The 21,737-nt window shown below is 50.3% G+C and overlaps 10 protein-coding genes across 10 annotated transcripts; 7 read left to right on the top strand and 3 right to left on the bottom strand.

Annotated features, from left to right (window-relative positions):
- Positions 1-20: 20 nt before the first annotated feature.
- On the top strand, positions 21-725 carry GT037_007150 (uncharacterized protein; the record flags this gene model as incomplete). The annotated part of the gene is made up of 1 exon (XM_038932197.1): positions 21-725. One exon carries the CDS (start codon positions 21-23, stop codon positions 723-725), a length of 705 nt encoding a protein of 234 aa, XP_038784685.1.
- Positions 726-1,252: 527 nt separating this feature from the next.
- Positions 1,253-2,326, top strand: GT037_007149 (arylamine n-acetyltransferase 2; the record flags this gene model as incomplete). Its single annotated transcript, XM_038932196.1, has 1 exon — positions 1,253-2,326. One exon carries the CDS (start codon positions 1,253-1,255, stop codon positions 2,324-2,326), a length of 1,074 nt encoding a protein of 357 aa, XP_038784684.1.
- A 673-nt stretch (positions 2,327-2,999) lies between these two features.
- Positions 3,000-3,656, bottom strand: GT037_007148 (uncharacterized protein; the record flags this gene model as incomplete). Its single annotated transcript, XM_038932195.1, has 1 exon — positions 3,000-3,656. One exon carries the CDS (start codon positions 3,654-3,656, stop codon positions 3,000-3,002), a length of 657 nt encoding a protein of 218 aa, XP_038784683.1.
- A 1,379-nt stretch (positions 3,657-5,035) lies between these two features.
- On the top strand, positions 5,036-5,627 carry GT037_007147 (uncharacterized protein; the record flags this gene model as incomplete). Its single annotated transcript, XM_038932194.1, has 2 exons — positions 5,036-5,123; positions 5,173-5,627. The coding sequence occupies 2 exons, from the start codon at positions 5,036-5,038 to the stop codon at positions 5,625-5,627; spliced, it is 543 nt and encodes a 180-aa protein (XP_038784682.1).
- A 460-nt stretch (positions 5,628-6,087) lies between these two features.
- Positions 6,088-7,043, bottom strand: GT037_007146 (uncharacterized protein; the record flags this gene model as incomplete). The annotated part of the gene is made up of 2 exons (XM_038932193.1): positions 6,088-6,413; positions 6,908-7,043. Coding segments are annotated over 2 exons (462 nt in total), but the record flags the coding sequence as incomplete, so codon positions are not given.
- A 924-nt stretch (positions 7,044-7,967) lies between these two features.
- Positions 7,968-12,657, top strand: GT037_007145 (cytochrome p450; the record flags this gene model as incomplete). The annotated part of the gene is made up of 6 exons (XM_038932192.1): positions 7,968-8,064; positions 8,110-8,738; positions 8,786-9,568; positions 9,619-10,211; positions 10,864-11,383; positions 11,449-12,657. Coding segments are annotated over 6 exons (3,831 nt in total), but the record flags the coding sequence as incomplete, so codon positions are not given.
- An 885-nt stretch (positions 12,658-13,542) lies between these two features.
- Positions 13,543-14,067, top strand: GT037_007144 (uncharacterized protein; the record flags this gene model as incomplete). Its single annotated transcript, XM_038932191.1, has 3 exons — positions 13,543-13,852; positions 13,911-13,970; positions 14,024-14,067. The coding sequence occupies 3 exons, from the start codon at positions 13,543-13,545 to the stop codon at positions 14,065-14,067; spliced, it is 414 nt and encodes a 137-aa protein (XP_038784679.1).
- Positions 14,068-15,240: 1,173 nt separating this feature from the next.
- GT037_007143 (transferase) lies at positions 15,241-16,878 on the top strand (the record flags this gene model as incomplete). Its single annotated transcript, XM_038932190.1, has 1 exon — positions 15,241-16,878. The coding sequence occupies one exon, from the start codon at positions 15,241-15,243 to the stop codon at positions 16,876-16,878; it is 1,638 nt and encodes a 545-aa protein (XP_038784678.1).
- A 1,251-nt stretch (positions 16,879-18,129) lies between these two features.
- GT037_007142 (uncharacterized protein) lies at positions 18,130-19,211 on the top strand (the record flags this gene model as incomplete). The annotated part of the gene is made up of 4 exons (XM_038932189.1): positions 18,130-18,479; positions 18,525-18,602; positions 18,650-18,731; positions 18,777-19,211. 4 exons carry the CDS (start codon positions 18,130-18,132, stop codon positions 19,209-19,211), a joined length of 945 nt encoding a protein of 314 aa, XP_038784677.1.
- A 467-nt stretch (positions 19,212-19,678) lies between these two features.
- Positions 19,679-21,297, bottom strand: GT037_007141 (cytochrome p450; the record flags this gene model as incomplete). Its single annotated transcript, XM_038932188.1, has 2 exons — positions 19,679-20,023; positions 20,089-21,297. The coding sequence occupies 2 exons, from the start codon at positions 21,295-21,297 to the stop codon at positions 19,679-19,681; spliced, it is 1,554 nt and encodes a 517-aa protein (XP_038784676.1).
- Between the last annotated feature and the right edge of the window lie 440 nt (positions 21,298-21,737).

Below are 21,737 nucleotides of genomic sequence, written 5' to 3'. Positions count from 1 at the left end.
CATGCGTATATGCTCCCAGAATGTATGCGAAAGTTACTAACACGACAGCAGTTCTGAACGCTTTTCTCTTCCGCCCGCCTGGCGATGAGACGGCTGACTGCAACTCGATGCGCAGCTCAAACGATGGCACCGCGATACTCTACGCACAGCACCCGCACTCAGAGGCCTGCTATCTGTTATCTCGTCTAAGTGGTACGACATCTGCTCCTAGAGCAGTATGTTTCGACAAATCGACTCTCGCCGCGAGTATCGCACCTAGTGCACCTTCTGTCGCACCTCTCGGCTTGAGAGGTGCGCCGCCTACAAACAAGGATACGATAAAGAGCAACATCAAAAGGGCTCTTTGTAAGGAGGATGCGGGCACTGCTTCACTTACGGGAGCAGCGTTTCCATCATCCCTCCTACAAATTAGTGGTAGCAGAGCTCTTATTGGCAGCAGCACCATCATCGGGCTCACAAGGATGCTCTATCGTATAACGAAGAATCGTCATGCAGACGTCCCTTCAGAGGCTGTATACTCAGTCTCATCACCTATTTCTGTCAAGTGCATTTCCCCTACACCCCAAGCTGCAGTTTCACTCACGGAGACGCTTATCCTTCCTTCGTCCATTCATTACACCGATTTTCATGCCCAAGCTGTAGTTCCTCCGACGGGAACAACTCCTCTATTCTACCCACCGCCTCCACCTGAATCTGAGCCGTACAACACCGGACAAACCCAATAGTCGCAGTGCGATGCAATACTTACGGTTGCTCGTGCAATTGAGTTGCTATCTAGTGTGGTTTCAGCGATGACGTTAGTGTGTGTGTGCATTCTGTTCCTATTTTTTTAAGTCTAACTCTTTACACTCCTTACAAATGATCCTTATTGTATTTTGTATGTAGATAGAGTTTGCGAACCCAAATTGTATATCGTTCAAACTCGAAAATGCTGCCTACAGAACGGAAGGCAGAGGCCGGACGAGGCTGACAGCTCAACGCAATGAAGCTTGCCGTAATTACGTCCGTGCACCACCACGTCGAAAAAGGCGACACATCCATTAGTTTCTGCCGATGTCCATAAGGGACATCACTCTAGACACATGGTCAGAACAGATAATGAGGCCGAAAGCGCCCCACTATTCAAAACGCCAATGAGTCTTCAGCTAGTACCGCGTCGGACCTTTCTTCTGAGTCACACCCCGATCTCAGGAGCATAGAAGTAGAAAATATTTACTTAGACATCGAGCTTCTTTCACTCTGAATCCTCACCATGGCCTTTCCATCAGTTTTCAGCGAGGATCAGATTGTGTCGTTCCTCAAACACATTGGTCTTTCCTCGTTGCTCCAGCAGCAGAGATTCTCAGGCAATGCCGCACAGGATCTTCATTTCCTCCAACAGCTGCATATACATACCATCGCTGCCATTCCGTACGAAAACCTCTGGCTCCACTACAACCCTACTCACACGAACAACATCAAGCCGCAGGACACATTCAACAGCGTCATCGCCAATAGGCGCGGGCGCGGCGGCTACTGTTTCCAGGTATCAATCTTCTTCAATCACATGCTACGTGGACTAGGCTTCCCGGCCTATCTCGCTCCCGTGAGAATCAGGCATCGTCTAGATGGTGTTCCACAGGGTGACTACAGCGGCTGGGTGCACCTTGTCAATCTCATCAGCTTAGCGGACGGCACCAAATGGGCTCTCGACGTTGGTTTTGGCGGCGACGGTCCTACAGCGCCCATGCAGCTCGTTCATGATCGCCCAAAGACAAATCTAGGAAGCCAGGAAGTTCGACTCTGGCATGATTGGATTCCTACACAGTTGCACCGGACGGATGGGACCAAGCTCTGGATCTACCAGTACCGCAATGGCCCTGAGCATGCGTGGAATTCGTTCTACGCGTTCTCTGAAGAAGAAGCCATGGAGGCGGATTTTCACAATCTCAATTGGTATACTGGATCGCACCCGGAGAGCTTCCAGACGTTTACTTGTATCATTGTAAAATTCCTGCGACGCGCGAAGTCCGATGTTAGAGATAGCGACCAAGAGATTTACGGCAAACGCATGTTGGTCAACGGCGTTGTGAAAGAGAATTTAGGAGGGAGGACCACGGTTGTGGAAGACTGTATAACCGAGGAGCAGAGACTACATGCGCTAGAAAAGTGGTTTGGCATAAAATTAACAGAAGAAGAGAAGGCCGGTATCAGAGGCTGGGTAACTGAGCTCAGGGGCGACGGCAGCGAAGGTGTAGTAGCAGGAATGAGGACGAGAAGCGAAAATTGGGAGGTCTGCAGAGGGAAGGATGGGTGGTGGAAGTGGAATGGACCGGCTGCTGAATGATAGACGAAACTTCCCAAGTTCAGTTGGCGGATTTGTTGTTATCAGCGCGGGCATCAACCCAACAGGCTTTCACAGAGATTCACTGTTACGGTTTATGCTGGAAGGACATTGCGCGTGTCACATACAGAGTCGCTATCAGTCAGGCTAGTCCAATCTGACATCGAACCGATATCTGTGCACGTGTATACCTCATCATCAGAATTATCAAAGTGTATCAAGAGAAAAAAATGCTAAAAGCTAAACTATCTTTCATTTTTCCTAATATAGTAGGTATTCTAGCACTTAGAGAGTAATATCAATATATACCCTGAACAAAGGCTTTTATAGAAGGGGTACCGATATAATCAAAACCTTCGCCTAGCTTCCCAACAGCATATTCGCAAAGTCAAGAAGTCTCCAACGTTGATAGAATAGCTCTAGGTGTACTGAATTCAGAGCCAGGGATAGTCAAGTTCATAAATAGTGTAGTAGGATGGACATTCGTTCGCGCCTTTATGTAGCTGCACTAACACATGTACAGGTATATTACACAACAGTAATTCAAAGAGTCAGAAATTATCTGCTAACAAAGGAGTGTGAATGCGCGTCTCATAGACCGCTGCCAAATGAGTGTAGGGGTTCGCGACTGCCATGACTCCCATCACGGGGTATGGCCTGTGATCTCTCCAATCGTCTAGCTCTGCTTAAAGCCGTACTCGAAAAACTCCTGGCCCAAACGTTCCTGGCGGCCGTTGGCAGAGAAGTAAGTAAAAAAGCTGGATCTACCATGATCCTCCAGAGTTGCACCTGTGGAGGTGAACTCCTCAGCCCAAGTCAGGACAAACTGAATCTTCTCGTTTGTTCTTGCGACAACAGCGTTGAATGTTGCTGTCACGATGCCATCGACGCTGTTGACGAAACTCTGGTCGATTTTGAACGGGCCCCAAGCAAATGAGCCGTCGCCTTTAACAAGATTGCCAGCCACATGCCCTTCTTTGCCTCCGTTGGTGGTGGTGTATCTGTAGCTGATCTCCCAAAGCCAGGTGGTACCCGCTGCAAGGCCGTGTACAGCCTTCTTCAAGCCGACTTGAATCGTTCGCTTCTGGTATGGAGAGCCGATGAGGTAGCGTTTGGCGAGATGGACATCATTGGCGGCGTCGCGCTGAGTAATTGCGCGAGTTACGCCAGCCTTGTCGGAGAGATCAATACCCATGTCGAGGGGAGCTGTCGAGGAGATCTCTCGGACAGCGATTGCATCTACAGAGTTGGAGGTAGGAGCGCACAGCCCAGTAGAAATTGCGCTAATAGCAAGAAGGGTTGACATCAATGTCTTAGTGTTGATGAAGAGCATCTTGAATAGAGAAGAGGTTTCGATTGTAAGGTGATTGTCGAAGCGATTGACCGTTGAAGTGAGTTATGATGCTGAATTTGATATCGAATGATACGGGTGATTCTGCTTGCATTTTATATTCGCTGAGATGCCCGGATAGCTGCGGAATCAGTCTGCGTCCTCTCACCAGTAAATCGATGCTTACCCAAGGCTGTGAGTGTTTGTGCTCATTGCAAAGGTTGTTACCAACAAAATACGAGAAGCAAGCCCGTGCAGCCACAATACGAGGCCGTACCCCAGGGCTGTTCCTTGAATATTGCGTTCGGCAAGTAAATAACATTGTCTTCTTGAAAGAGACCTAAGATCTTATGCATATATATAAGCTGTTTGGCAAGGGTTTCGCTTGCTGTTGCGGAAGTTTAAAATGCAACCTTCCGGTGTAATAATATCTACTCGCTTGATACTAGTCAAGATATCTTTTGGTGTTTAACAATTAGCGTTGTAACGGCCGTGCTAGCTTCTAGTAATATGTCTGAGTAAGATTCGCGCGATGTAATACTTACGGTTGATCGTGCGTTTGCGTAACTGTGCGGTGTAGTTTTAACTATCATGTTAGTATGTGTGCACATGCTGTTCTTGTTACTTGAATCCAACTCTTAACATTTATTACGGGCGATCTCTTTTGTAATTTGTATGTAAACAGGGAGCAGAGGCCGGACGGGGCTGACTCGGGAATCGCTCGCTTACTTAGATAAGCGTGCACGTTCCATCGCGTTCCTGGTCTCCTTCCCGCGCCCAAGCATCACAACTCACCATTCCAAGCATGGCTTTACCAAGACTATCGGCAATGATAGCAAGTCTAGCTTGCTTTCTGCTACTTTCCAAACAACTCCTTGATCGAACGCGAACATACACAACTGTCTATTTGTCGATGTTATGACACGAGCTTATCATATCGTTCGATAACCTGAAAAGCTCTGGGTAGCTTGACCGCTTCATGCGGAACAGACATGCCACATTGTTGCCTCGTGAGGGTACGACCGACTGACTATCTCAGCCCGAAATCCAGTTGTCATGCGGGACACTACCCTGCCCTTTTTGTTGTCACTGTCAAGTCGCTATGAACGCTGCGACGTGACTAGGCCCTGGATACGATTTATCAACGCTGGCACTGCATCATGCATCGCTCACTGACTTCACTAACTTTAGCTTCCGTCGGTCGCATATCACGATCGATTTTAGTCGTTATTCGCCTCTATTAACAATATTTGCCTTCGTCTGAGATCCTGACTATAAGCTCAACTCGATGGGCTCGACAATCGATATCGGCAGCTTGACAGCCACGTACTCGACACTCGTTGTGCTACCTGATCCTAATAACCAGAGCCAGAAATCTCACAATGGTGTTGCTGTTCCACAGCGACAACAGCTACGTATGTGGGGATGACGACAAACACGCAGAGGCAAAAAGAGGCGGTCAAAGTAGAGGTACGTTTGCGCATTTCGTATGTAAGGCGGGATCTAATTCAGAGATTAGAACAGGAAGCGGATGCGATGACCGCCTTCTGGCACGGAAGCGATCCCATTCGACTTTACTCCGCGAAAACATATGTCGACCATCCTACAAGCCCCAGCCTACCAGATCCGAATTATATACCACACATACCATACATGCCATTAGGCACGCGTCAAACACGACTTGGAGACAACCTGCCAATACCGGTTGTACTGCCAAACTTGGGTGGTGTGTCGGGTTTGGTGGTCGCTCAAGCCGAAGACGAAAGTGACGAGGAGAGGGACAAAGGCAAGGCAGAAAATGACAAACCAAAGTCAATTCATCGAAAGACGCTGATGGGTATCCATACCTATAAGACGACGATAACAGATGACTGGAGGCAGGAACTAGCAAGCGCAAGCAATGATTTAACGAAGAAGGCTATCTGGAAGTACCCATTTGTCGCCCCCCAGAAGATCGATTTCCCTCTTGCTTAGCCATAGTGTCGCGGCTCGCGGATCAGATGCGCCAGCTCGACGCACAGGCTTGCCAAGCAGTAGCTGAAAGAACGGCCGATGCCTATTCCAATCAGCAACACCCACAGTGATCGCGAATGATATGATTAGACTTCAAACAAACATTGACCCAACACCTACCCAGACAAGGCTAATGACTGCCTATCAACGGCAGCTCTAAAGTTGTGGAGCCAATCATATCATGACAGGGCTTGTCTAAGGTTTGCTTTTGACTCCTTTCGTCAAGCCAGCCACTGCGATATCGCGATAGCATTACTTCAGTTCTGGTACATTATTGAGATGTACATGCAATCCCCACGACTCCATTGATTGACGCTCGATGCGGTAGTAACTGCTTTGTATACAACCACGTCCAGGTATTCGACAAGAGTATCTTCGACCTAAGCTGGTCATTGAGGCAGCCCCCAATTTGTGGCTGCAGTCAGGCCCCCAATACAGCCACAGTCTTGGCTGCATAGCCGTATCCGGCGAAGAAAGTGTTATCAGGAGTCGCGATCCTTCTTGTCACTTTTGGCGTTAGGAGAACCAGGGGGTGCTGGTACAGACTGTTGACAAGAGAGTGCCACAGAGTGCAGCGACCCCGGTGGCGTTCTTCCAGACGGTCAGGCGCCAATTGGACTTCGGTAGTTCGGAGACTATGATTCGTGAGTCTTGCCTGAAGTACTCGGGGGCGTTCAGATAGGCAGGTAGAATGCACAGCATTGTTAAAGAGCCGTGCCTTCGCGCGCATGAGGAGAAGCTTCTTATCTATCATTTGTCTACTTCGTCCTTTTTCCCATCTCATTCAGGGTTGTTTTCATTTGTTACACTCGTTACACTCACTCTGCCTGGAGGTGTGCCTATGATGGAGGATTATACTACCTGTTACTGGCGGAACGGTACAGTGGCGGACGGTTTTGAGCCTTGTCACAACGACCAATATTCCATGTGTATGGATCGTCGTTACGATTCCAATGATGTTTGCCAGTCCAACGGTCTTATCTGGAATCCATACCCAACACGTGATGAACCATGGGGCAGCTTCTGGCGTACGACTTGCACCGATCAGACTTGGACAAGCCCTATGTGTATCAGCGTGTGTTCAACGACTACAGAGAGCTCGAATACTCTATACCCTTGCGACGACGATAAGAGTATTGCGGAAATCCAATCTTTGGTACAGCAAGGCGATGCGGTAGAGGTGTCCGAGAAATGGTGCTGTCACGATGCTGGGTGCGATTGTTCACGAGGCGGGGGTGTACCGTTATTGGCCTTGGACGTATCGACAGCATCTTCCGCCACAACGTCACCGGCAGCGACATCTTCGACGATGACGTCTTCAGTAGCGACACCTTCGACAACCACATCGACAACTAGTTCCCCCGCAGCAACGTTAGTTCTGGCAACAAACAGTCATTCTGATCTCGGATTACCTCTTGGTGTGGGGCTTGGTGTGGGTTTGACAGCCATAGGTGTTATACTAGGAGGATTGTGGTGGTTCATGAGGCGCAAAAAGCGGGTTTCTAATGCAGTCACTTCGGAATCGGCCAGCAAGCCAGAGTTACATGGAGAATCGATCAAAGGCGCAACATGGGACGTAAAGCCTGAAGAGTCTCAACAACATACCCAGCTATTTGCCGGAAAAACGGACGCGCCGCACGTCGAGATCGATGGTCGAGAGATACCCGTCGAAGCATCAGAGCATAGACTAGTGTGATGGAAGATTATGATGGATGATGCGTTGTGTCTCGGGTGTGGAGAAACACCAAAAGGACCTTATTGTAGTATGAATATCTCCAAGGCTGCCGTCTTCGTGGCTGGTGAGATCTGCCTCACGCGTGCCAATCTTCACAATTTACTGGTCATCCGTATTCAAGCGTCAGCAGGCTTTCAATCTTCTTGGCATGCCCAGTCTCGAGCTGGTCGCGATCAACAACTGCCGACGAAGTAGTAGAGCCATTGTTCATCGTAAGATGTATCTATCATGGCAGTCGGGCGAGAACAGACAGTAACATGAACCCGAGACCTCGTTACGGTGCTAGCTTCATGAAGCGATTGACCATGCTGTCGTTTGCATTCTAACCTCAGTGTGATAGAGGCTTTCACTTCAAAAGTTCTTTGTTATGTTGTCATACGGAGGATCTTTTCTAGAGATAGCGACGGCCGCTTGCGTCGCGTCTTTGTCTACCTACCGAACAATGGGCAACTTCAGCACCAAAACGCTGACCATGCTGCCAGTTTGGCATAGGAGGTCAGATCAAGCTATCAACAGTCGCACCATCGACGCAAAGAAGCCATAGACCGCTGTAACTCTCCAAAATAATGCCTCGATCTGGACCGCCATTCAGAGAACCGATCACGTACTTTAGATGGGACGCAAAAGAGTGGATCAGGCTCCATAGGACAGGATGGAGTATAGGTAAGAATATTATCTTCATACAGCCTCATATGCTGATATGGATAGGCGAAATGAACACAACAATCGATACACTCTGGCTCTTACATGCAGCGATTCGAAACTATTACATCGCTAGCCGAACTGCCGACCAGCGTCGACAACCTGGACTGCCAGCGCCAAATCCGATACCAGCACGACCTTATACCCCAGCAGATCTAATTCATGTACAGAATCATGGCCAGCTACCCCAACCTGCAGGCACAGCCCCAGCCCCAATCCCAATTGCAGCTTCTGTTTCGGTTCCAGCTCCAGTTCCGGTTCCCGCTCCTGCTGCCGGCCCAGCCCCAGCACCGCCTTTGGGAGGAGCAGCTCATGAGCCAGTCGCACAAGGGGTAGATGCGGGAACACAAGCAGCTCAGGTGAATACGACAAATTTCCTGTATCAACCTAATCACCGTTCTGTGAATCAAGAATTGCCGCCGATGTTAAATATCGATGACGGTGAAGAAAAAGGTGAAAAGGAAAGAGCAGCAGCGAAGAGGCGCAGGATGCGTAGATTCGAAGACGCCGGGTTATGCGATCCTGGAAGAGAGGGGCGAGATTTGGAATGGAGGTGCGCGAACATACTTGGCCAAGGTACTACTGGAACTGTTACACTCTGGGTTGGCGTTGACGAGTCGAGAACCATCGCAGAGGTAATTTGCTAATCGAGAAGCTAGTACTGAGCTAACGTGATTGTCAGAGGTTAGCAGTGAGAGATGTTGCCGTTGAATCACAGAAATGGATTGGGCCGATCTTCTGGCGCGACAAGTTACCGATGGAGCTTGCCATCCTGACACGGCTCGAGAGACGCAAGGCACATGAGCACCACGTGCATAGGTACCACGGTCATCGCATCGACGTAAAGAAACGACGCTTTCGTGTTTTCAATGAGGTTTGCGACATGGGTGACATCTGCCAGTCACTAGACTGGTATTCGCGTCAGTGGAGACGAAGACGTAATATGTTTCGATGGCAAAACTCTCATCCTGAGATCAGGAATATCTTGAGAGCACGTGGGGACATACCGGCATCAGGAATAGTAGATGTTGATCAACAAGAACAAGACTTGAAAGCAGTGAATGATTGGGCTTGGTATGCTTTCGGAAAGAAGCAGTTCCTGGAGGCGGGGAAGCCCGTACGTGCTGCCGTCCCTGGAGAACTGCCACTGCCAACCAACGTCCTTTTCGAAGAGTATGAGAACATGTCAGAGCTTGAAGATTGGCACGGCGATCCTCTCCCAGTAGATTTACCAGAAGTCATTCCAGAATGGTTTCTCTGGATAGTGTTTGACCAGCTTGTGGATGCCTTCACTATGTTGGGTTCGGGGCGCATCAATGAAGAAGACGATGACGTCGACTGGAACGAGATCGTGCATCGCGACGGCCATCTTGGGAACGTATTCGTGAAACCAGCCAATGGCGCTGTAGGCAAAGAGATCAACAAAAAAGACGGGCATCAATACCGTCAGTTTGGCGCACACGAGGTAATGCTCTTGTCACATTTCATATGTCGTTAAGGCTAACAAGACGCTAGGCTCCTTCTATTGTCCTTGCAGACTTTGACCTCGCATTCTTCGACTTACAGTCAGGAAATGACGACTACGCCGACAATCCTACGCATTATATGATGCGAAACCACCCTCTCGATGCTAAGGATGCTGGGGGAAGATACGCTCCAGAGATGTTTTGGTGCTACGAAGGTCACTACCTAGACGAAAGGACTTCCGAAAAGATGACGGCCAGAACAGACGTCTGGCAAGTTGGACAGATGATGTGGAACCTGGTTATGAATTCACCCGGAAAAGATGGGTTTGTTCAGGAGCCGTTCACCTACACGGTGTCTGATGAAGGCGAAGGAATTGAAAAGCTTTTGAACGACGGCTCCGAATACGACATCCAAAAACACAAAGACGACTTGTTTTCCGGCAAGACGCCCTTCGAGGCTTCTAATATGTATAGCAAGACGCTCAAAGACACCATCATCCGGTGCATGGACTACCGGCAACACAAGAGAGCTAGCTTTGCGGATCTGAAACTCGTAACGAAGGAGTGGGCTGGGAAAGAACTTCCACCAGGCTCGAAAGCGAATGGCGATCTGATCATCTGCGTTTCAGAAGCTATGGAAGAGTTTGGGCTTGGACAGACATATGGGAGGAGCAAGAAGAGGAGGACATGAGGGGTACGTATGGCGGGAGGCCCCGCTTCGCCTCACCAACAATCCCCACCGACGGCTGCACCCTCGCGAGTCGTCGCGCATACGACCTAGCAGGATTCCTGAAGACCACACTATGCTTTCGAAGAAAACATCGTCGCATTGATGTCTGCAGACTATGGCATTCGCATCTTGCGTTCTGTTCACTGCAACCCCTACCTAGGTACCATGTCGCGATGTTTGCGAAGCATCCACACCCCTCGCCGAACACGGATCACAGTCCGCAATGCCAAGATGCAGAATTTTGCTTGACATGCAGGAAGTACGAGCCTTTGGCAAATCAGTGAGAAACAACGGCTGCATCTAGCTCAGACTTCTTCCAGGTTTTCTTTCGTGCCAAGTTTGGAGGTTGGACTATGATGGGCGGGAGGGTACTCACCCTTGTTTAATCTAATCTGATGCCATCTTATCTGATGATCACCTACCATATTGATGCTGATGCCATGTCCGACATCACGCCGAAACCACTGCGCTGTCTCACGCAATAGGTCAGAGGCGCCGATGACATGATGTCGCATTTCAATGGAGCCGGTGTTGTTCTCGCGATGCTTGTTGCACGGTACATAGGAGCGTTTCGCCCGTCTCTGTCAGCAAGTACGGCACTTCTCTCGCGGTAAACATGGCGTTATCGAACTTGCTTTCGTCTCAGGAATCGGCGAAGTCAAATGCGCTCTTCGAATGGAAATTCCTCGTATTCGCGGTAGTTCCACTTGTCATAGCCTACTACCTACGGACCACCAAGGCCAAGACTTCCGATCTCGCGCAATATTCTCACTTCCCACAACCTGAACCAGCAGATCCTATTCGGGGTCATTGGGCATGGGTTGAGAAGATTGCGGGGGAAGGTGATCCTCGACGCCAATTCGATGAGATGCTGTATGAACAGGCGGAAAAGCTTGGATTCCCTCCAGTCCTTTTTGTCGACTTCCGCCCGATCGAAAAGTTCCCAATACTATTTGTGCTGGACAACGATGTTGCTGAGCAAGTCACCAAGCCGAACAAAGCCTTCAGGACTAGTATGCCCAAGCACCCTGCTATCCAGCAATTAGCTCCTCTTGTTGGTGCAAGATCTCTGGTCACCACTGATGTAAGTCAGCCTTTTTGAGCCTCTCTAACAATTTCGGGTGTCCAGGAACTGATTATTGACTACAGGGAGATGAATGGAATGTACTCTACAAGCGCATACGCCCTGGCTTTCAACCCAGTCATCTTCTTGGTCTAGTTGATGTCATCCTGGACAAATCCGAGACCTTTATCGAGCTCATGGAACAGAAGGCCGCCTCCGGCGACACGTTCACACTCGGCCCATACACGACAAATTTAGTCTTTGACATCATCGGTATTGTAACATTCGACATGGATCTCAACGCGCAGATTGATGGAAAACAGTCCGAGGTCCTCCTAACCTACCGCGCCCTTTCTGAAGCGTTCAATAAACGCCCATTCGGAGGGGTAGGTTGGCGCGATTACTTCTCTGCCAACGAACGCGAGATCCGGTCAAAGGACAAGAAGCTTGATAGCATTCTCAAAGCCGAGATCAGGAGACAGCACAAAGTTTTAGTGTCCGGCACCACCGATACGAAGATCAAGAACAAGAGTGTAGCGACTCTCAGCCTTCACGGTGTGGACAAGTTGACATCTCAAATCATCCAGCAAACCAGCGATACACTGCGCGGCTTCCTCTTCGCCGGTCACGACACTACTTCCATCCTGCTCCAATGGGCGTTCTACGAGCTACATATACATCCATCCGCTGCAAAGACCCTCAAGGAAGAGCTTGACTCTGTGTTCGGTCCAAACACTCACCCCTCTGCTGTCGTCAAGGCCTTACGAAGTTCGGAAGCTGGTGCTCTGCTGTATAAGTTGGCTTACACAGACGCCGTAATCAAGGAAACGCTACGCTTGCATCCACCTGGCACAACTGCACGCATGGCTCCATCCTCATCGAACACCATGCTCACTCTTCCCGACGGAAACACACTCTGCGTCGACGGGCTGTGCGTCACACCGCGCGCGTACATCATCCAGCGTCATCCCAAGACCTTCGGCGACACCCGCGACGACTTCAATCCCGAGCGATGGCTCGGTGAGGAAGGCAAGAAGATTCCTGAAAGCAGTTTCAGGCCGTACGAACGCGGGCCTCGGCGATGCACCGGGTCTGAACTGGCCAACCTAGAGACGAAGATCATCATTGTATGTGTAGCAAGGCACTTCGACTTCGTCAAGCAAGGGCTTGGTGAGCTGGATTTGGACGACAAGGGTGAGGTGCAGGTTGATGAGAAGGGTAAGGCGAAAACAAAGGGAACCATGTTCTCGACACATCAGGTTACTGCAAAGCCAGTTGATGGTATGGAGATCAAGGTGAGAATCAAGAGATCGGATGAGGTGATGGATTAAATACAACGCTCATCTTGCCCTGAGTGATTGGCGTTGACATTGGTCTACTCTATAAGCTTATGCTGTGATCACGAACAGCAGAAAATGATAGATAGGACAAGACAGACATCTCAACGATACGCAGCAGCCCTGGCCAGAACATAGCGCGGGTACACATGTTCTCAGTCAATCTCAGTGCTGCACGGAGTATCGAATGTGCAGAGTGTGGATGGGGATGTAATCTTGGGTATAGGTTCATCAACCTCGCTAAGACGAGAGGGGACCCACATATGACCCGGAATGCGCCATCCTTGGCAGTCGTGTGACAGGCGCGCTGACATATTGCTTTTACAGTCGTCGTCTACCTCTGTGGGGAGTAGTTGGGTAGGCAGGCGAACAATCGGGGTGTGCATAAGAGCTCCGGGGTCAGATGGGTGGTTCGCGCTAACAACGCGGGAGGGTCGGGTCGTCGCCACACGGCCCAGCCCAAGTTATTAGGTGCTTCTCAACGACTCTGATGGGCGATCTTCTTCTCATTCTAGCCGCATCCTTCGATCACGCGCTGGACGTTAACAAAAGCACTTTCTTGCTTGAAGTTTCCCACGTATTGGCATTGCAGCAGCATGAGCAGATACTTGTTTCTTTTGATGTCCGACGGCCCCACGCCTCCGATGCAAACAGCATATTCTACAATGGGAATAGGATTCTGAGATGCTTGTACGTGACTTTGCTCAGTGCCCTCGAGTGCTATGTGTGAACAGGAGGTATAAAAGGTGCACAGACTCTCTAGTAAGTCAGTATCAGCCTTCTACTACTTTGCTTTAACCTTCTATCTTGGATTACCATTCCCGCATTCACCTGACAGCCGCCATGGACTCCTTTCCTCGTCCTTTTCACATCGCAATCAAAGGCCGCTTTATAGTTCGCCCTGAGCTATGCTCCGAAGGCGATTTCGACCAGAAATATGCGATGTTGGGAGAGCCTGGCGACAAAGGGAGTGCTGCGACTTTCACCCTACGCGACGGTATCCTGTGCCGTGGTGACGAATGGGCAATGGGAAGGCCCATCGCCGGTCCGCCGCCGATGATCCCCATGCCAGCTGTATGGGTCAGGGATCTCGGGTCGGTGCATCGAATGGCTGTTGCTCCCGGTCCACACGGCATAACATTTGTGAACGAGGGTATGTTAGACACTTTCTAACATGCTTTCCGAAATTTCCCATTCTAAGATCGCTACAGGCCCAAGCTTTGGCATGCTGGAAGAGGCCGGACCCAGGGTCTTCAGTTTGCCCTCGCACAGTGAGTCATGACGGTGTTTACGTTACTAGGTTTCAGTTGCTAAGTGTATGCAGTGCAAGGCGGTGAGGATGCATTGCAATTGCATCTTGTCGACTAGGCAATTTTAGCAGGAATGGTTGGGTTTTGGGGCGGGTTGCATCGGCTAAGAGTAAGAAGATGCTCAGGTGTGTCAGACTGCCTAAGTGTAGTCTCAGCGCACTACCCAACTTATCAACACTACGTAGCAACTATAAGCGCCTACCTAACACACAATCGCATCTCTCTCTGTTCTCATAAGGAAGTTTGACGAAATTGCTCCTTCAGTTCCGCCACTTCGATTTGTGGATGCCTCTAATCGAATCCAATTCTTTCTTCTGGTTTATTGTAAACAGTATCTTCCAGTGTTTCCCATGTGATGGCAAGACTTGGCACCGCTGTCTAGCGAGAGAGTATCGCCTTCATCTTCGTCCCTTACAGATTCTATTATCTCACGCCTTTATCCCCCGGACTGCTGCCTAAGATCCTCATCAGCGCTTATTACCCACCCTGGCCTTTCCATTAAGCAGTACCCAAGACCACACTTAAGTGCCTGTTATGGTCAGGGCACGTTTTGGGCACCTCAGCTACGGCAAGAGCGAAATAATCATACTTGCAGTGCCAGTGAAAGAATCGAAACAGAGTCGAACTGTGAAGATCGTGACGGACAAGGAGAGGGATGATGTGCGCATTTCAAGTTGGGGTTCGGGAAGATCTACAGGTTGGGCGATGCTGATTCGAGCCCGGGAATCTCCTCAAGGAACGAAATCACCAGATCGAGAACTTGTAAATCAGCCTAATGACCAGCAACTGGGTCGAGTCAACGTCTCATCCCATACTTAAAAGGATTACGATTAAGAACCTTATCAGAATAACAATTCCAAGTCCCATGCCAATACATCGGTGCTTTGGGTTATCTTCCGGAAAATCAGGAAGAAGCGACGACATGTCGTAGGCTTTGAGAAGATTCAATCGTTATCAGTCTATGTTGAATCTACCGAATTTGGATCATCATGGTAGCTCGGGTAATTCCAAAGTCGGTACAGGCCGAGGCCCCACTTCCAACCGGTGCCTGGTTGGTGTCCTCTTGACGATTTGATTGCGACAATGTTGTTGGACCTGTCGTTGGAATTTCGACGCCCAGAGTGACTATTTTCTACCGGTCGAACCATTGATTGATCACTCAGCTGTTCATGTCGTCGGTACGTCTCCCGAGTACCTGGAAGTTACATTGCGACCCACGTCGCCAGCTACCATGCCGCCCGAGGTGGATGTCAAAGTCACGACAACGGAACGCGTATTTCCCCAAAAGTCAAAGCAGCATGAACACGTAGTCCCACTGTCGCTGCTGGACGCAACCACCGCTAACTTTGCTCTTACAAACGCTATATGGCTCTTCGAGCCCCTCGATGAGCGGAATGTAGCAAACGTCGCCGTGCACCTCCGCCAAACACTCAGCATTGCGCTTACTTCGTATCCTCAATGGGCCGGCCAATTGAAGTCCATCACTGTCGTCGACGATGTCTCGATACCCGCTGAGGTGAGGGAGTTCCCAGCCCACGCCCGCCGCTTCGGCCGCGTTTACGCGCACTTCGGGGCCTCCGCAGACGTCGGTGTGGAGTTCGTCTCAGCAACGAGCTCTGCCACCACGGACTCACTCTATCAAATAGAGCGCGTCAAAACTCAGCCACTTTGGAATCGCAAAGACGATAATCTCGGTAAATTTGTGCCTGTTGTTGACATTGCGCATGCTCTACAACCCAACGAGCCCGATGCCACGACGGGCTTGCGCAAGCCGATCATGGCTATACAGTGCACCACGTTGTCAGACGGTGGTTTTGTCCTCGCTGCTAAAACGGCGCATCCTTTCGCGGACATCACGGGTCTCATCCGCTTCGTCACGGACTGGGCGAGCGTGAGTACTGCCGTCATCAAGGGCCTGACCGCCCCGACCTTGACTCCCGTCTTTGAGCCGGCGCGTTTGGACAACCTCGCTGCAGGAAACATAAACGCCGAGGAGCCGGACCTGGCCATTATCAGTCGAGCGGAACGTCTGCCCTTGCACAGGTACGATTGGTGGGCTGCACCAGGAAATCCTCCCACGCCATTTCTTGATGCGGCCAAACTGGTGTCACCAGCAGGCAAGCCTATGCCATGGGCTGAGTGGAACTCTAATGCGCCTGTTTCTGACTATACCATTCATCTCAACACAAAGCAGGTCGATTTTCTCTTCAACGAAGCTACAAATGGTACTGACAGTAATGGCCCGAGAATCAGCAAGCATGATGCCGTGTTGGCACACATCTGGTCCTGCATTGTGCGCGCACGTCAACTCGGAAAGGATGACGGCCCTGTACATTGCGATCTTGTACTTGGCCTTCGATCCGCTTTCAATCTGGGTGAAGACTTTCTGGGTTCACCAATCATCATGATGAATATTGAGCTGCCAGGCTCTGAAGTCGGCCGCGAACAAACAAGCAACGCTACCTCATCAATGGTTGCCATCACCCGAAAAATTCGGCATACAATTTCCACTGTCAGCGACCCAGCGAATCTTGCAGATCATCTTCATAGCGCTACGTATGAGAAGTCTCCTCAGCGTATATGGCAGGCATTTCTTGGCCGGCGTCATATCCTGGTGACAACCTGGGCGCGTGCCGGCATCTACGATGTCGACTTCGGTCTTGGCTCGCGCATACGATACGCGGACGGCATCGTGCCGAACTTAGACGGTTGTGTTCTCATCAAAGAAGCACCTCCACCTCCTGGACAGTCCTTTTCTGGATCTCGGCCGTCTTGGACCGGCAGCGGGGTGGATATCTCTGTTCATATCTGCACTGAGGACATGGAGCGATTGCTCAAGGATCCTTTGTTACTACCACGTCTTGATTAGATAGAGTCCATAAACCATGGAACAGATAAACTTACGCGAGGGGACGGTCCGGTGGTACACTTGGAAACGTATGAGATTCAAGAACTTCTTTACTGGACTAGACACTTGATGCGCCCTGATGGCGCTTAAGCGCTGCATTGAGCATTGAGATGGACCCATGTATGCGTTGCTCCAATCTCTGATGATGCGTTTGTACGGATGCTGTAAGATTGACTTCCTCGGCGCACATGGACATCTGCACCTAGAACTAGATGAGATGCCAGAGTTGAGGCGCCTCGCAGCGCGAAGAGACCTTCGCTTTACATATATGTATAGTGTTAGCGTTGAATATACAACGAAATGCAGTACTTGCCTTTTGCCGAGTTCTCGCCTGGGTGTTGTCGTATCAGCCTACGATATAACAAATGAGTGAGTGAGCGTGCGAGTATGTGTCGGGAGTGATCGCGAGATTCAGTTCGAGCGCAGCTGGAGGCGGGGGAGCTTAGCGCCTGGAACCCATGCATCCGCCTTTAACCAATTGCTACGATCTCTCACAGCATCGCATACTGGCGCTGTTTCCCTTGATGAGCAGACTGCGATCAGTGGTAGAGGAGTTGGAGACTGGCCTAGTCATGCGCCCAAGGATCACAGCTTATTTTGTGCTTGATTGAAGCTAGTAAGCCATGGGTAGCCTGGGTCCATTGTCATATATACGTTCCGATTTGGAAATTAGTTTGTTATGCCTCAGACCAGGCTATCATGGAGTCCCAACTTCAAAATCCGCAATTCGTGGTCGTCCAACCGCATATCCGTCCCCTCAGTCTGAAGCAAGATAGCACCCGACGTTCTTGTTGTGGAGTTCACCTAGCCGCTGTCATCACGTTGTCAACAGCGGCTCAAAGTAGAGCTTGAATATTCTTTACAACACGTGCATGAACTAAGTCGTGTGGTCGGTGATGCCAACGCCGATTGATCGAGGGATGCATACAGCCGAACTGCGTTCCCATGGGGCGGAATCCTAATCCCGCGGATGATCTACCAACCCGGTACATTGACCCCGCATCACGCTACGTAGTGAAGACGGAATGCCTACTGATGGGATATTTATAATGGTTGGTGAAGGTGATTGGGGATCTGGCTGCACATTTTGTACCAGAGACAGTTTCATATTACCGCAGAACCATGTCGACGCCTAAAGTTGGTCGCTGTGTAGGCGAGTTTGCAATGTCATCAAGACCTAGGCTGCCTTGCGTTTCAGCCAGCAATGCTACCATGGTCTACAACCAACGAGCTATTTTTGAATCCCGCGATCTGTACACACAATACGCAAGACGAGGCTCTCAAGTGAGGGGTATCGCAAACATTGGCAAACCGTCTAAAGTCTCTTCGAATACACCATCAGCATCTTTCAAGAATAAGGACAATGATAAAAACAAACGATCGCTAAGCGAAAGAATGAGCCTCGTGGGTAAGACCACCGTCATCACGGGGGGCGCTCGTGGGATAGGTCTATCTTTGGTTGAAGCTGTTGCGGAGACGGGTGGAGATGTAGCAGTTCTCGACGTGCTAGAGAAGCCGCAGACTGATTTGTCTACTCTTGGCATCAAAGCCAAGTACTATCGGTAAGATTCCACTCGCAAATGGAGTGGCGTTTCTCATCCCGATAGTACCGATGTGACCAAGATAGACGCTTTAGAAGAAACGTTTCGCCAGATCAAAAGTGACTTTGGGCGCATCGATAACTGGTAGGTCTTGTCTGGACAGAGTGTTGACTTGATGCTAAATCCGCAAGTGTCACTGCCGCAGGGATAGTGGCCGACAAGTCGTTCTTCGACCACTCTTGGGATGAATGCGAGAAACTTCTCAAAGTCAATGTAAGCTTTCTTGATTGTAACTCTACCGTGTACTAACATTGAAAGGTCCTTGGAACATTCTTCTGTGCACAGCTCGCTGCGAAAGCGATCAAAGACCAAGGCTCCGGTGGCAGCCTTGTGTTCATTGCTTCAATCGCATCCCACATAGCCCTTCCACTGCAACGGCTTCCCATGTATGGAGCAACCAAGGGCGCGGTGCGAGTGATGATGAAACAGCTGGCTGTTGAGCTGGCACCGCTCAAAGTCCGTGTCAATACTGTCTCACCAGGATTCATCCGTACAGATATGACAGATCTCTGCGCGACGCAACAGCCAGAACTGTATTCTGTGTTTAGTTCCGCCCCGCCGATGGGACGGATTGGCGAGACGAGTGACATAACAGGCGCTGTGAACTACCTTCTGAGCGATGCATCCTCGTACACGACTGGGGCAGATATTCCCATCACGGGCGGTTTAATCGCTGGACGGATTGCGAATTGAGACCGTACATAGCAACGTCTTGGGTTACCAGTCGTCTTGATGTCGCATAACTCGTCTGTATGTATCTCCTACAGTACTGATTAGCCTAGCTCTATCTGAATGTCGTTTGAGTGGCACGTCGAGAGGTGTCCTATAAGCGCTGTTAGTAGCCTGCATGCTGATCTAGTGCTCGATTCTGCATTCGATATCGAATGTGATAATTCCAGGACCACCGCCAAAGTTTCAGAGTAGAGTGGCGTCCGAGAATGTTTGACCAGTGGCACATTCTTGCTTGTGATTGCATTGTAAAACCATGAACAGCAGTGAGAGTCGGACATGGACAAGTTGGTCTTTGAAAAGGCCGGCAGATCTGATAGGGACGAGGAAAAACGACCAGGAACTCTGCGCAATACAGCAGAACGACAGAACATACGCCAAGATCTAGTCTATATAAGAAAGAACCGCCAGTCATCCTTTTTTTCGAGCTCTTACTTCAGCTCCCTCTTCCGAATATTCACCTCTAGTGGCGGTTTCTCCCACAGTCCAAAAATCTTTTGCTTCTCCCACCCGTCCATGCCCTCTCCCAACTCCAGATCAAAATTCCACACGAGCAACGCAATGATTAGCCTCATCTCCAAGAACGCTAAATTCCTCCCAATACAATCCCGTCTACCGTACGAAAATGGCTTATGCACATCGCGGCGGTCGTCATGGAATGGCGAGGAGGGATCATTGTATTCCTCTGGTAGCCAGCGTTCCGGATGGAAGGATAGTGGATCGTGGAAGTTGAGGGGGGAGTGGTATGCAGCAAGCTGATGAACGCCGACACGTGTCTGCAATCTGTTAACAAATACCGCTTCTTCGAGTGAGAAGTAGCCAGGATGGTTGTAAACTTTACCTCGGGAGGGATCAAGTGTCCAGCAACAGGGGTTGGCGGACCATCGTTTGTGATACGCAATAATGCCAAAGGAATCGATGGAAAAATGCGCATCGCTTCATTCAGACAAGCCAACATATACGGACAGCGCGCGTTGACCTCTTTGAAGTTGATGTCTTCAGCCGTATCAAAGGCACTGCGGACCTCCTCCGTCACCTTCTTGTACGTCGTCGGGTTTTTCAAGAGGTAGTACGTGACTCCCAGAAGCACTGTAGCCGTCGTTTCTGAGCCAGCGACCATGAGTAAATCCGCATTATGCACCAGCTCCTCATCCGTCAACTCGTGTTCCTCGCCGCGGGAGCGCAATATGAAGTCCATAAAGTCCCCTCGATCGGTCTGTTCTTTCCCCTTGATACGGCTCATGGCAAGCGACGCAGCATACTCCTGATGCTCCTTCCTCGACTGCTGCATCTTATTCCCAAGCACCAGATTAAACAGACTCATCAACAAGGGAAACGAGGTCGCCAGGACCAAAACAGGCATGATCCGTAACATGCGATCAATCTTCTCAATCCACGCATTTGACCGGCCCGTCTCCAGACCATCTAGCGACTTGCCGAAACAGAGATCGGCAATGAGATCGAACGTTGTGAGATTGTACCAACGCGCCATGTCGGCCGTCTTGCCACCAGCAGAAGCCGCGCATTCCGAGAGACGCTGCATGAGCAAGTCGATGTAAACCCTGATCAACCTCTCCTGCTGTGCCAACGCCTTTTCCGAAAACGCAGGCAACATGGCCCTGCGCATACGGAAGTGGTTGCTGGAGTCCGCCGCGATGATCTGATTCGAATTGACCGAGTTTGGTGGGAAATACTTGCGCAGCTCAGCGTGGCCGTGTCCGTAAATGTCTTTCCACGCACTGGGATGGATAAAAGACAGCTCGTTCACACCGTGGCGTACGACTTCGCCGTGCTTGCGGTGTTCCTCCGCCATCTGCAAGTCGAGGTCGCCGCGCATGTGGCGCAAGGTGCGGGTAAAGCCAAAGGCGATCCATAGCTTTGGGCCGGGATACTTGGCTAAGGGATGGAAATACAGGTTGTAGATTATGAGGGCGAGGCTTCTGACGATATGGAAAAGGAGAGCGGTGCCCAGGATGAGTGCGATTCCACGTGGTGAGAGGATGTTGAAAGGGCCGAGTTGTTCGAAGACGGCTTGTAGTGCGCCCGCCATGGTAACGGGGATGTAGTGAGTTGACTAGCCTGTTCAGAGTCGCTGTCAAGATGTATCGACCTTTTATTTAAAGCTGGACTCGAGTTGAAACGCATGTTGGGGTAACCCGGCCACTAGCTAGTCGTGCGTATGCACTCGTGTTCGCACTTCGTACTCGCACTCGCAAACCGTCTATGCACTGCCGATCTGTACCTCCACGTGCAAATCAGCTCGCAGCGACGGTCATCCAAGGCTCTAGTGTCAGCAATGTACATGGGTGAAAACAGATTTTCGCATAGTTGGGTAAATCCATCCGGGACAAAATCTCTATAATTCGTCCTGATGGCAATGGATACATCCAAGGAGTTCGTAGTATGATCAAGTCGTTCGAGCTATTCGTACAGCAGCCCGCGGTCATACAGGGGGCCGGAGCCAGCCAGTGGGTGCCGCCGCGGTTAAAA

Source organism: Alternaria burnsii (genome assembly GCF_013036055.1).
Source record: "Alternaria burnsii strain CBS107.38 chromosome Unknown 715, whole genome shotgun sequence".
Lineage (NCBI taxonomy): Eukaryota > Fungi > Ascomycota > Dothideomycetes > Pleosporales > Pleosporaceae > Alternaria > Alternaria burnsii.
This window is presented reverse-complemented; position numbering and strand designations above follow the sequence as displayed.